At 45.3% G+C, this 15,159-nt stretch overlaps 2 protein-coding genes across 2 annotated transcripts in view; both read right to left on the bottom strand.

Moving 5' to 3' along the window:
* Positions 1-10: 10 nt before the first annotated feature.
* Positions 11-5,517, bottom strand: LOC311309732 (cytochrome P450 2K1-like; the record flags this gene model as incomplete). Its single annotated transcript, XM_084439055.1, has 9 exons — positions 11-198; positions 279-420; positions 522-706; positions 1,143-1,284; positions 3,274-3,453; positions 3,630-3,790; positions 3,977-4,126; positions 4,993-5,155; positions 5,317-5,517. The coding sequence occupies 9 exons, from the start codon at positions 5,515-5,517 to the stop codon at positions 11-13; spliced, it is 1,512 nt and encodes a 503-aa protein (XP_084295181.1).
* Positions 5,518-13,801: 8,284 nt separating this feature from the next.
* abca3b (ATP-binding cassette, sub-family A (ABC1), member 3b) overlaps positions 13,802-15,159 on the bottom strand; it is a 35,371-nt gene continuing 34,013 nt past the window's right edge. The window contains exons 29-31 of the mRNA XM_084438760.1: positions 14,901-15,097; positions 14,575-14,648; positions 13,802-14,316 (exon numbers count right to left, since the gene is read on the bottom strand). Coding sequence (XP_084294886.1) covers positions 14,185-14,316; positions 14,575-14,648; positions 14,901-15,097 — 403 coding nt within the window. The 3' untranslated portion in view covers positions 13,802-14,184. The remainder of the gene's footprint in view (positions 14,317-14,574; positions 14,649-14,900; positions 15,098-15,159) is intronic.

Genomic DNA, 15,159 nt, shown 5'->3' on the forward strand with positions numbered 1-15,159 from the left:
TGGGGTGTTTTTAAACCTTGCTGACTGCACACAGTTTGCGGGCTGTGGGGCTGAGGGTAAAGCCCACAGCTGGTGTCAGGTCCAGGTCATCCTCTGTTACCCCGGGTTGAGGAGAGAAACAAAAGTGTTGCAGGAGGGAGGTGAAGAAGAGGAAGAGCTGCATCCTGGCCAGACTCTCCCCCGGACACACCCTGCGACCTGAGAGAAAGAGACAATTATTTTCAGTAGAGACAGGTATTATCGTCACCACAATTTCTGCATTGATGACGATAACACACCTGCAGCGAAGGGCATAAAGGCAGCCCTCTTGATAAATTTGCCCTGCTCATCCAGGAAGTGGGTTGGGTTAAAGGTGTGAGGGCTCTCCCATTCACTCTCGTCCTGCAGAACTGAAGTCAATAGAGGAAAAATAGTGGTCCCCTGTGGACCAGAGAGAGAACCACAGAGCTGTTAGATTCCCAGTCAAACTGATGCTCTCAACATTTTGAAGAGGGAATCTTTGTGGTTGCAAGCCATCTGACCTTCTTGATGAAGTATCCCTGGAAGGTGACATCTTGGCTGGTGACACGAGGCACGGACATGGGTAAGACGTCGGCCAGTCTCTGGGTCTCATGGATGACAGCATCAGTGTAGGGAAGGTTCTTCCTGTCCTCTACCAAGATCTGACGACTTCCTATCTCCCTGCTGATCTCCTCCTGAACCTGGTCTGAGGAGACAGGAAAGAGAGGGGGAAAGTTACTCTAAAACTAGTGTTGACAGATTAAACATAGTAATCTTTAAGTGCTTAAGCCACTCGATTCTAGAGGAAAGGTGATGTGACACCTGTGGTTTCAAGCCAGTGACTTGTGACTCACGGTAATAAAGTGCCAATGTTAAAGCTTAGACTATTATGCAAAGTCCTCTATGGCCAACTACACTAAGGCCAACATGCTGCTGATGGTCAGAAAAAAGGTCCAAGGATCAAATTAAGGCCACACAGAAGAGATACCACATCACCCCAAGTCTCAATGTGCTAAAGGCATTGGAAAGCTAGAGGCTCAACGCCCTCCTTCCAAAAGGAGAGGATGGTCATCATCAGACACAATAGACCCCCATAAGTAAGTTTGAGCGTTCTGTGCGTGCGTGCGTGTTTTGGTCCTTACCTTGTATACAGGGGTACTTGGCCATGAACATCAAACCCCATCCCAAGGTCATCCCTGTGGTGTCAGTCCCAGCAGCAAACAGGTTGCCGACTGTTGCCAACAGGTTATCATTGTGGTAGTAGGTGTCCATCTTGCCTGATTCCTGATAAAATACAAGAACACAGATCATAGGGCATATGTAAAGCTGAATGTGAGGTTCAGGGCAGAATACACATTATCATGCTTCAAGCTATGTAATGCATGATTGAAAGCATGAAACTGATCAATAACTAAGGGTAAGAACCAGAGTGCGCTCTGAATGTTTGAATAAACAAACTTTCCGGAGAAAGAAAATGTCCGGTTTTGAGTTGCATCCAGGAATTTGTGTTGAATTATTTCATTCAGTTCATAGCACATTGTGGGTTTCTCATCAACCACAAACGTTGACCCTTTTGACCTCTGAGATGACCTCTGTGACAACTTTGAAAATGTGACCTTTCGGAGCTGAAATTGTCAGCCATCTGGGATTTTAAGGCGAAAAATAGGTTTATCAAAGGATTATCGAAAGAAAAGAAAAAAAGTCCCTCAACCAAAAAATGTCACAGAAAACATGTAACCTACTGTGCAGCATTGTGGGCCAAACCATGGTCACATGACCCAACTAATTTCTAAATGAATTAAATTGAATTGATCGATAAAGGTGTTTATTGGAATGCATTGGCGTCATTATACGTCAATATCCACTTTATGGAAGTACAAGGTATAGCCAGAATTTTCAACTTTTCGTTAGTATTTAACCAATGCACCTCCACTTTTCAACTGAATCTGTTGATTCACCACACTCACTCCTCTCATCATCACATTTTTGTGAGGGACATGGGGCCTACATTTGCATTTTAATCTTCATAAATAACAAATCCTCTGAGAAAAGAACATTTGCTTTCTAAGGTCATGAACGTGCAGGAGATGACCCAACTACAGTAGATTTGCTCAACAGAAACTAAAACTTGTTTTACAAGCACCAGTAATCAGTACCGAGTAACCACAGACAATAAGTAAGCTGGGTGAATGGTTTCAGTTGGACTTTTATGGAACCCAAGTAGTCATTCTAAAATGAGAGAGAAATGTTTGTTCTTTGTTCTGGGTCTACCTACTAGAGCCCTGCAAACCCGACGCGGCCCGACGGGACCCGACACCATAGACAGATTAGGGCCGGGTTCAGGCCGAATATTTAATGTATGCTAGGGTTCGGCTAGGGTTCGGGTAGGGTTCGGGTTCGACACACACGTAATGTAGCGTTCCCGCTATACTTTTTTTTTTTTTTAAGCTGATGTCGAGATGGACAAGCTAAAAGATCAGCTAGAAAAGGGATAACTTCTCAAAGTTCCAATGCTGGCTAGATTTACACGCTACATGTTGAGTATACCCGCAAGCAGCAGCTCGAGCGAGCCAAATTTCAGCACCGCAGGCCAAATGCTGGAGGAGAGGAGAACAGCGCTGAAGCCAGCAACAGTGGATGGAATTAACTACAAATCGTTTTGCCTTTGACCGCAACTTTGATTTAGCCGGTTGGCGATTTGTTAGGAATTTTGAGAATATCAATGCAAGTATCACGGGGGCGACCAACGTCATCTGGTGGTGCGTGGCATGCATGGTGTGTATGGTGTGTGGGTGTGGTTCTGGTGGTGCGTGGCATGCATGGTGTGTATGGTGTGTGGGTGTGGTTCTGGTGGTGCGTGGCATGCATGGTGTGTATGGTGTGTGGGTGTGGTTCTGGTGGTGCGTGGCATGCATGGTATGTATGGTGTGGGTGTGGTTGTTGTGGAGGTGATGTGGTTTCTGATACTCACCCCGACAGTGCATGTAGGCTACCGGTATTTTCATTAAACTTTCAAAGCGAGTTCGTTCCTGTTTAGCCTAATGAATTTCTCCAAGAGAGGAGGATTCTCCATTATTGCACTGTGCATTTTTAGTCGTGGGTTAATGTAGCTGCTAGCCTTTGTGTGAAGGAGAGAGAGACAGAGTGAGACATCACATCATTATATTGTCTTAAGTCGGGCTGGGGCTGAGTCACTTCTGAAGGGCCGGGCCTGATTGCCACGGGCCGGGCTGGGGGCGACATTTCAGGCCCTCACAGACCTCTACTACCTACCTCCAGATTCTGCTTTCTGGTGAGGAAGGAGTCCACAAAGCCTCTGCACACCTGGGGGTTCAGAGTCTCCTGCAGACCCCTGATCAGGTCACTCATCTGTTTCGTATTGGCGTCAATATTCTTCAAGATCTGAGTCCTGGTGTTCAGAAACATTCCGAGCCAGGGGAACACGTTGTACAACTGGCACAAGCATGCACGCATACACATACACACACACACACAAAGATTACAACTTTATTAAATTTATTGTGCTTGAAGTAGATTTTATTTCATCATAATATCAATTGCCCAAGTAGATGGCCAGTCTATCTCTCAGCTGCTTTTCAAGTAAACATTTTGAGAAGATGGAATAGTACCTGCATCGAGACCGAGCCCAATAGTCTGAAGTTCTCTTTGGTTCGATCCACCATCTTGGTGAACTGGGAGTCATCGTATTCAAACCTTTTACCGTACACAATGGCACAGATAATATTGGAGACAGCATAACTCGCTGGCTGGAATATGTCAAATGCCTTGCCTATGGTGAGGATAAAAAAATAAAATGAACAAAATGGTTATTGCCGTTTGCAACTGAAAATAGGACTGACAGAACCCATATCTGGAATCTATTTTCCAGAGGGTTTCTGTGCTGTTGGTTCTGAATTCTATTTTTAAGTGTGTAGCCTCCCTACTGTTTTATCCAAACTGTTACTATTGCTCTTACCTTCATGCTTGTCAAACACTTCAGTCAATAGGTGACACTCCTCTATGATCTTCTCCTCAATCATCTTCTTGCCCATCCCAAAGTCTCTGAGGTTAGTCAGGGTAAAGTGCCTCATCTCTTTCCAGGAGTCTCCATTGCCAAACACGATCCCTGTGGAAGATGAATACGCACTATAAGATTTCAACCTGATATCACACAATATCATGGCATAGCCTAGTTATGAGATTTAAGAGGAGAAGAGCCATTAATAACATCACAGAGGCGGCAGAGAAAGCTTCAAGATGGCTCTGGATCAGGAGAGGAGGTGCATGGGGAGTAGCAAAGGCCACCTGAACACAAGTTGAGTCTGATCAACCACGGCTGGGTGGCATGGGTGAGGGTGTCTGATCTTGAAAGACCCGAAACACCCAGTGACCCCAGGTTCCATCACTGATGAGGTGACAGATGAGGTTGCCAGTCCTCTATGTACTACTGGCTAGACAACCCGTCCTCTATGTACTAGTGACCAGAGTACCAGTCCTCTGTGTAGCCTACAAGTGCAAGGGTCAGCAACCTTTACTATCAGAAGAGCCATTTTTGGGCAATAAATAAATAAAAAATCTTACTGGTGCCACAAAACATTTGAGCCTTATAATGAAGGCAGTGTTTCCCCTTTTTTCAGGCCTGGTGGTATGCACCCACACAGCAGGAGAGGGGGGGCGGTCTGGGGGTCCTCCACCAGGACATTTTTTGCATCAAACAGTATATTTCTATTTCTGGACAATAATAAATTAAAATTAAAATGTAAAAAAAATAACCAGTATTTATTTTCATATAACTTTTTGTTAAAGCCAGGGAACCACTGAAGAAGGCATAGATATTCACCACAAAGTGCTGAAAAATAATAATGAGAATGTGTCAGGCAGACAGTACTTTTTCTTGTATTTTTGTCATTGAATTAATCAACTGTCTAAATAGAGACCACTGACAAGAATGTAACAAACATAGCAACATGAGACGGGTTAAACCTTAATTACCATGCCCATCATGTATCGCCCTGAAGATAGTTAAGACATCTCTGTCTCCAAACTCCTCAGCATGGTTGACCAGAGCCTGCTTGACCGTCTTGTATCCTGCCAGGACCACCACTTTCTTAGGTCCAAAATGGACTGTGAACACAGACCCATACTCCTTGGAGAGCTGATGAAATGGAGACCAGGGACCAGCATTCAACCAGTCAATTGAATGGCACATCACAACTTTTGTTTCAAAGCCATGTGCCTGATACTTCTTGGGTTCACATGTTTTCACAATGATGCAAAATGTGAATACATAAAAGAACAACCTCCTCAATGTCTCACCTCACAGAGGTAGGTCCTCTTGAGATACAGCAGCAGTAAGTTACCCAGCAGGGGCAGTGGCCTGGGTCCTGGAGGCTCCTTCACCTGTTCCTGGGACCTGGAACTGGAGGAGAGGAAGTAGAGGAGCAGAAGAAACACCACAGCCCCCAGCAGGGTCACCGAGCTGGGACTCTGGAGAAGAACACCCTCCAACACAGACATAATCCTTCAAACACTGTACAGATTGCTGGCACCTGACACCTCACACTGCTAATGCTCTCTCAAACACAACAGACACATTTATAGTAGAAATGGGGGGAGTTTCAGAGGTGGAGCCAATAAGCACAATGGAAAACCTTTATCATGTTTCATGTTGAAGTTTACTTTATTGTCATTGCAAGCCATCACAACAAAACTGAAGGGCAATACTTAAAGTGATTTTACACGTAAAAAAACACATACCAACACATGACAAACTGTTAGGGTTTGAGGCTGGTGGAGGTAGGACCCAAAAGCAGACAGCAGGCAGCGCAGGTTCAAAATATGTTATAAAAAAGTTGTAATTTCAAAAGGTTTTAATTTAAAAAACTTAAAAAGAAAACCAAGGAACACTGGGAGCAAAACACACTAACATAGACAATGAACCGACAGAGAGCAAAGGAAACGGGAGGGCATATATCCATCCATCCATCCATCATCATCCGCTTATCCAGGGTCGGGTCGCGGAGGCAGCAGTTCAAGCAGGGGGCCCCAGGCATCCCTTTCCCTAGCATCATCAACCAGCCTGGGGAATCTTTAGCCAGTTCAGATGATATAACAAAATCAATCATCGACCTTCGGCCCTCCAAGTGTCTCTATTATTGCCAATGTGAGCATTGAAGTCCCCCAATAGGACAGTGGAGTCCCCTACAGGAGCCCTATATAGGACTCAATTTAGGGTCTGCAAGAAGGCCGAATACTCCAAACTGCTGTTTGGTGCATATGCACACACGAGTCCCCCCCCCCCCACAGCCTTAAGGCGTAGGGAGGCGACCCTTTCGTCCACTGGGGTGAACTCCAGCACAGAGGCGCTCAGCTGGGGACTAGCTAGTATAGCCACACCTGCCTTATGCCTCATACCGTGAGCAACTCCGGAGAAGAATATGGTCCAACCGGTGCTGTGCGTGGAGGTTAGCCCCACCAGGTGTAATTGGTATCGCTCCACCTCCCTCACAAGCTCCGGCTCCTTCCCCACCAGTGAGGTCATGTCACTGGGAGGGCATTGTAGTAGATTGCCTAATCTGACTATTCTGTGTCATGCATGTATGTTCCTTACGGTGTTCTGTACCTGGAGAGTAACCAGTAAAGTCACACTTACCAATTCGCCTTATTCACCTCAGCTGCCATATTGGTCAGTCTGACGTAATTAGGGGTGCGGATGCGGAAGTGCCCGTTGACTTCTGTTGAATATTGTTGATTTTCAGAGAAATGCCTTTTAATATGATCCTGTTAGCTATTTCCTAATTATGATGATTGACCTCTGAGTATGGCTGTCGGCTTGAGTTTTCGGTAAGAAGTGTCCCTCTTCCATAGACTTATGAGATAACGACATTCCATGGCTGGTACACTCTGGGCCAAACACCATTGTTGTGGTTAGAGATAAAGGCCTGGGCGCCGAGGCGGCGTAGGTTAACGTGACAAAACAAGGCCACAGAAGAGACCAGAGACAGTCTTATCGGAGAAGAGATGAGGGAGGAGGGGACACTCAAACCACATAAGAACGTTGCAACGAGACCAATGCTTTGATTTGGGTTCAGACAGCATACAGAGAGGTCAACTGTACATTAGGCATGCCATCGTCTTTTGTATGTAAAACCTTCTGGAATAAACCGCTTTTGCTGAGGCTCAAATCCCGTGTTGGAGAGATTCATTTGGAATACACCTGAAAAGGAGACACTGGACTGTGTGGTATTGTGTGAGATTGGGGCCGTCTTTTATTGGAAACGAAAAACACAACGCAGAGCTGAAATAAGGACAATAATAAAAGACAACGAGATTCATCACTTCAATGTTAAAAGTTTACTGTAAAAACACCACTTCAAGAACCAAAATAGTCAAAATAACAGGCTGAATACACTATCGGGGTTACAAACTCATCATTACCAGACTCAGATTGTTTTTCACTGCCGTTGTTCTCGCATTTGGAAATACATGGGAGTGAATGCAACTATGGCTCATTCACCTCCATGTATTTCCAAACGTGAAAACAACGGCAGTGAAAAACAATCAGAGCCTGGTAATGATGAGTTTGTAACCCAGGTGCTTCTGTAAGGAACCTTTTCCTGAGAAATGCTCTGTGCTACCACTTATCTCTCCTTTATCATCATGATTGTTATTGCTGCTGCTGTTATTTGTATTATATTTCTGCCGTTCACCACACAGGGTCGCATAGCTCTCAACTCTAACTAACTCTAACAGAACAAAACCTGATGACAAAGTGACCAACATGTACAAAAGTCTCTGGGGGTAGTGCAGGGGCAGTCACTGGGAGGGGAGGTGCTCAGGGTCCAAGAGGGTCCAGGGGGCACAGGAGATGAGGGTCAGGAATCCAGGCCAGGAACAGGGGGTGAGCAGGGCGAACCAGTGGTCTGGGGCAGGGGCGAGGGTCTGGACCGGGTGCAGGGGGTGAGCAGAACGAACCAGGGGCCCGGGGCAGGGGTGACGGTCTGGACCGGGAGCGAGCAGAGTGGACCAGGGGTCTGGGGCAGGGGTGGGCAGGGCAAACCAGGGGTTTGGGGCAGGGGTGAGGGTCTAGACTGGGAGCAGAGGGAGAGCCGGGGCGGACCCGGCCCGAACCATAACGACAAACAGTATAATACATGTAAACAGTGTTCAGTGTATAACCGTCTACCAGAGGGCACTCGGACAAACAGACTCCAAGGCTCCTATAGGCACATTGTATCGCAAATAGATTTATTATAACTGCTGCGCAACACTCCGTCAGGGCCGGGCGGAGTAGAAGGAGGAGACAAATGAGAAATACATGAGAGTCTAGGTCCACAATACAAAGAAACTATGAGGAAGTATGCATGAGGTAGAAGAGGAGGAAGAAGACGAGGAGACAATGACAATACAAGGTGTGCTCATGGTGGTTGTTGTTGATGGTTTCACACTGACAAGCAATCAAGGGTTGCATGTAAATGTCACAGGTGTATGTAACATGGAGGTTTCATCAGTTCCCACAAAATGTTTGTTAAAGGCACCACAAAGTGTGAAAAACTAAACCAAAGACTAAAAAATAAAACTAATTCCTCCTTGGAAGTCTGTCTCAATCCAGACTCCTTTCCAGGCAACTTCAGACAAAAACTGCCTCCAAAGGATACTGTCTTGTTAGACAGCAAGGCAGCTACCTACCGTTTGGGATACCGCCATAGCGTCCTCCCAATGTTCAAATCAAACCTATACCACTGGTGGGGCCCATGTCATATTTTTTAATGGGGCCCAAAATCCCTGGCGGCGCCCCTGCCTGAACCGTCTACCAGAGGGCAGCCAGACAAACAGACACCAAGGCTCCTATAGGCACATTGTATCGCAAATAGATTAATTATAGCTGCTGCGCAGCACTGAGTCAGGGCCGGATGGAGTAAGAAGAAGGCAAATCACAAATACATGAGAGTCTAGGTCTTCTTCGTCGTTTGGGTTAGTTGTTGTTGTCCTCTCCCCCTCAGGCTCTGGGCCGAGGGGCTATCCTTTTACCACCCCGTATCCGGGCAGACCTCCAGGCGCCATGTCACCGTTTCGTCATCCAAAGCCGTCAGGCCATGCATTCCGTTGGGTGTCTGGTATGTCGAACAGTCCTGGATGACATGGTCTGCGCTTTGTTGCTCAGGAGGAAGAACACGGGGAGACAATGACAAATACATGAGGGTGTGCTCATGGTGGTTGTTGTTGATGATTTCACACTGACAAGCAATCAATTGCTGCATGTAAATGTCACAGGTGTATGTAACATGGAGGTTTCATCAGTTCCCACAAAATGTTTGTTAAAGGAACCACAAGGGGTAAAAAACTAAACCAAAGACTAAAAAAATAACAAATTTACACACTCAACAAGTGGAGAACAAAAGACAAAGCTTAATAATAAAAACAATAAAAATGTGGGAGTAGGAGGGTTTTACAGTTTTTGAGAAAACCAGGCCAGGTCCAGCCTGGCTTATGTGCGTGGCTGGTTTGTTTCTGTTCAGGACTGGTAGGACGGAAGCTAGTCATGCCACTGAAATAGCTGTGAATTGAAATAACATGAAATAATGTCTGATAAATTAAGATAGATCTTGTCGCCTGGACACATCAGTCCAAATGCTTCCAATGCTAATCCAGCACAATAAGAGCGGGATAGCCAGTTAGCTCATGAGCTCACAACAACTAGCAGCAGCTTCCATAACATTAATGGTAGCACTCAGTGGTTAAAACAGTTACACTGATGAGTCATCTCCACCGGGTCTTAAGGGGAGACACGGCAGGTGAAAACATCATTTTTCAATACCCTAGTCAAATTTGAGATTTTGTGCTATTTTGCTTCCATAACATGTCTTCTTTCAGACTATCCATCCATCCATCTTTATCCGCTTATCCGGGGTCGGGTCGCAGAGGCAGCAGTTCCAGCAGGGGGCCCCAGACATCCCTTTCCCTGGCAGCATCAACCAGTTCTGCCTGGGGAATCTTTAGCCGCTCCCAGGCCAGTGCGGAGATGTAATCCCGCCACCTAGTCCTGGGTCTACCCCACGGCCTCCTCCCAAATATTTTGTGGAAACTTCAGAACCTCCATGTTCCATGCAACTGTGACATTTACATGCAGCCCTTGTGATTGTTTAAGGTGTGAAACCACACATGGTATGTAGCTCAACAAGAGTTCAAGCACAGGGAGATGCAGAATAAACATTCTAATGTATATTTAGGCATTGTGCTGTAACATGATTTTTCAAAGATATTTTTAATTAAAGGAGTTTTAAATTATGGTCTGGGCAAATACATGAGCACACCCGCATGTATTTGTCATTTTCTCCTTGTCCTCTTCTTCCTCATGCACACCCCATAGTTTCTTTGTATTTTGGCAACCCAGGGGACAGGGAAGACACATGCCAAAATGGCACTGGCATACAGACAAGGAAAGCAAGTTGCAGAAAATAGCCAGAGATTGTCTCTTCAATAAACTTAACTTTTACAAATGAAAGATGTCAAACAAACAAAATCCACAAGAGGCATCATGGCATCTGCCTCACCCCTCTTCTCCCAGGCTTCTTCTGGCCTGGGATTTCCCATTTTTGGTGAGGGGATGTGTCTGATTGCTGATCTGAGGCAGGTGTGGACAATTAGCCCAGGTGCGGACAATCAGCCCAAGTGCATTCATTCGGTTCTCTAACCCACAGCCTGTGGGGTTCTGGGAGCTGTAGTCTGCAGCTAGCGGCCATTTTGAGGCACATGCCACCATTTTGGGCTGTGAAGGCCCCAGGTTGCCATGTATTATATCAAAATCCAATCATGTTTTCATGTAAAACAAAATGTGTGCTTACAGTAGGTTTGCCTGAACCAATAAGATGACATCCACCCTCAATTTTCAACAACACGGTAGATTCATTATTTGGCTATACACATAGCATGTTGCCTCTGGGTGTTCGCATTACAGTCATTTAGCTTTAGCTTATTTAAGCGACTTACAATAATTGCATTTAATTGGAGTTAGTGTACTACTATTCACCAGAACTCCCAAGTGTATGTCTTTTCTAAACAAGTAACAAGTATAATGTAGTTTGTCTCTTCCTTCTTCCTCCACAAAATGCCCGGCCCCGACCCAGTGCTGCTCAGCAGCTAAAATTCCTCATTTTATTTTGGGCCCTCTATTGACCTGGACATATCGCACGGATGCTCTCTAAATCACACACAGGCTTCTTTCCAATGCCAATATTATGGGCTTCTTTTTGAGTAAGTAAGGCAATTGGAGTATGAGAATGGTTTGTGTTAAATGGGAAGACAACTATTGCTAGACCAGGCATGTGGCTGTAGGGAGGTCAAACAAGAGGCATTCATTTTGCTTCCACTTGCATAGAGCAGTTTTAATAAAAAATAAAAAAAGATAAAGAACAGCATACACACAGTAGACAAGGTTAATTCCATGGTATAGTACATAGGCTACCATTACAATTACGTATTCCCTTTTTAGATAGATTACGATAAAGATTAGGCTTCATCATATTCATTATCATCACAAACTTTTCAAGTTTTGTTTTCTCAACTCAAAATTTGACATTTGTTTCATTGTGTGAAGTAGTTCACCAGAAGCATGTCCATAGATTAACTGTGCATATACATGCAGAAACATAAATACGTAGGTCTTAAGTTGAGCCATGTAAGACCAATAATAAGCCCCATTATGATGCGTCTTTGACTGACATTCCTGTAAATGTTCTCATCCCGTTTCCCACCAGTTGGTCAAGAGTGCTTCAGACATGACCAAACTGTCACTATTGTAGTAGACATCATTGATAGTGCTCTTTGCTTCTGTCAAAAAAAAAAAACTACATTCAACTCACTTCAGCATGGATTGAGTGAGCTTTGACAGTAGGAATGTCACCATCAATGATGATACGCTGGATGTCGGTTAACACCAACAGTGGAAAGAGATATCCACAGACTATGATGAAGGTCTAATGACCTGAAGCTCAGCAAAACAAATTGATATTCGCAATTGACTCCTATGAGTGTGAAGAGATCTCTTTCCACTATACAGTAGCTTGTCTCTTTATATGCACTTCAACGATGGGCGGGTGTGGGGTAGAGCCTCTCAGTCTTAAGTTAAGACCAAAAGGACTTGGACATGGTGGAGGACCACCGTTAACTTATTACTAGAGGAGAACCCTACCACAGGGACACAAGGTCATACCCATTGTGGCCAAGGTGGTTCTCTGGCCAGTTGCATTGATAATTGATTATCAGTAGAAACATTCCTTAAGAAAAGATAATTCCTTAAGTACATTTCTTTCGATAGCCCAGATGCTACAACCACATTTAATTGATTGAACTCAAACTGGACCCTCAAAAGACATGGAAGTGGACTGAAATTCTAGGGCTAAGATCTGGAATGATCATACTTTCAAACGTACAAGCGAAACTACAGCTCGCATTTTAACCCAACTTCGTTAAGAGTAGGCAATAAACAAAACACCAGTGGTCAAAAAGGTCCTTTTTTCTTTCTTTTCTTTTTACATTTAACTGGAGGATACATTGCTTTTCTTGACAAACCCCCTTCTCCAGTACTAAGAGGGCATACCAGTACATTGATCCACAACTGTAGCAGTGCATCTACATAAATCAACAAGCAAACTTCATATAATTTAAGTCATGAGGAATAACGTGGTACTGTAGTGCTTTAGTATGATGGCAGACCCATCATACAGTAAACGTGGTGAGATGCAAAGCTGCAGCAAACAGAGTAAACCACAAAACACAGATCTCTTTTCCATGACCCCCCCCCCCCCCCAAAGTCTATTAACAACCTATAGTTCTGCTTGAAACACATAGGTAACCCCGCTTGTGTGGAGAAAATGCTGAGTCAGTAATCTCCTGTTCACTGGTTAAGGCAAGAGCCTTTCCATTTCACAGCAGCAGTACGAGAGAAAAAAAAGATGCAGAATCACGACGTCATCTTTTTTAGTGTGAAAATGGACTTGCCGTCAGTCCACACTTCAAAATGGGATATATTTTGAAGCATATACACAGATCTGGTGACTGTCAGTGTCACAGCCACACACTCTTTTAGAAAGAGGACAGCCAACACAAAAGATAGCTCACCATTAAATGCAATAATGAGTGTTAGGGCGTTAATGTATTTTCTTCTTCCTTATTCTCAGAATGTCATGTCATGCAATGCAGTGCGGAATTTGTTAAGTCAATTCAGGCATGCACTTGCTGAAGCGCTGATTTGGACTTCTAGGAGGTTCCGTACCATGAATATATAACATTATTTACATTCTGCTAAATGATTGAGCAAAAGTCTGGCATGATCAGATGATCAGATCAGGTATTCGACCAAATAAGGGAAAACCGTTTCCAGACCCAGTAAAACGTGATGCGGTGTGCTGCAGGGCTGCAGTTTGTATAGAATCTTTGCTACTGCCTCACATGGAGCGGTTAAGAGCATCCATCTTGAGGTCACCCCACTGAACATTGTACCTCAGCAGACCACAGTAAGAAACACACGAGACAAAATCATAAATAACACAGCTGCATACAAATAAATCCTGTCTTGTCACACAAAATCAACAGGTGGAGTAGTAGTACAGACTTCTTTTCAGATCCAGTGGTGCGTGTCGGTCTTTCAAGTCAAAATGACAAAAGGTGCAAAACTCATGATTCCTTACTTGGTATTATAACCCCCCCCCCCCCCACCCACCCCCGGACAGCTCACCCCCTCCCCGTTCCCCTCTCTCCTTGCCTGCGTCCCACAACTGGTCTACAGGACCAGCGTACACTAAGAGATCATCATCATGAGACCCAGGCTTTGGGTACTGGCCAGGTCTGTGTGGTGCTGGAGTCCCAGGAAGGGTGAGGGGGTGCTGGGGAACATAGCCACCTAAGCATCCAGCGACCCCTTCTCTGCTCCAGTACTGCAGAATGGTCTAGGTCTGTGTATATGTGTACTGTACGTGTGTGTGTGTGCGTGCGTGTGCATGTACTGTGTGTGTGTGTGTGTGTGTGTTAGTGTGTGTGTGTGTGTGGGGTGCCTTGAGTGTAGCCCAGTGGCGTGACATCGAGGCAAGTCCATGTACACAGGCCTAGCTATGGTGAATTTACACATGGTTGGTCAGAGCAGGGAGAAACAAGAGGGATGGCCCTCCTCTTCCTGTGCCAAAGCCTCTATTTCCTCTTGCCCTCTATGCAGTGCTGAAACTGGGCGAAGCTGAGGAAAACCTGCTCCAGGGAGATCTGGCTCACGCAGTAGTCATCAATACTGTACTTCTCTTTGGCTGCCTCCAGAGTGCCGAACACCTGAGCACAGGAACAAGAACACACAGGACCAATCAGGATAAATAGTGTTAATTATGTATTACATGATGGTGATATACAGAGGTAGAGTGTCTGAGACCATTTGCCACCTGCGGACAAACAAATCTTAATCTTATAAGCTTAAGCTTATGCTTTATCTCCACTAGGGGGTGCTCAGACAGTGTAGTAAATGGTTGTACGGGAGCATTCGCTGCCGGCCAGGATCTCGTAGTGAGGTCAAAGATGATAAGATTCAGTTACCTGTGCCCAGGTGAGAGTCTTGTCAGTCAAGTGGTAGTGCACCATCCCCTGGTGCTCATCTTTCAGCAGACTTCCTATGGAAAGAAGGAAGTGACATCACGTTACGTTTTACAACCGGTAGCGCTGGTTGCCATGATGGATTATCTTTGAGACAGATGGAGGCACTGCTTGAAATCTCTTAAGCGTCATCCCTCCTTCCTGGACTCTGATCTAACATGAAATAAGGTCAAGCTTGTACCCTTTTACACTGCTTACACCAATTCAATCACATCACGTCTGATTTCTCAAAAGAAGGAAGGAAGGAAGCCGGAAAGTGTTTCTCTGACCTGGGAAGGTGCTCTCGATGAAGTCTTTGAAGAGCTGCAGGTCAAAGTCCTCCAACTCCGCCTCTACGCGCACTTTGGCTAGCAGGGTGTAGCCGCTGCCAAACTTGCTCTTGAGGTGCTGGGGGCTGCCCAGACACTTGAACTGGCCGTTCACCATGACGGCCAGCCTGGTGCACAGGGCCTCACACTCCTCCATACTGGAGAGAGAAGGAGGGGGAGGAAAGAGAGAGAATGAGGAAAAGGGAGGTGAAAGTGAGAG

The sequence above is a fragment of the Borostomias antarcticus genome, assembly GCF_949987555.1.
Source record: "Borostomias antarcticus genome assembly, chromosome: 5".
Classification (NCBI taxonomy): Eukaryota; Metazoa; Chordata; class Actinopteri; order Stomiiformes; family Stomiidae; genus Borostomias; species Borostomias antarcticus.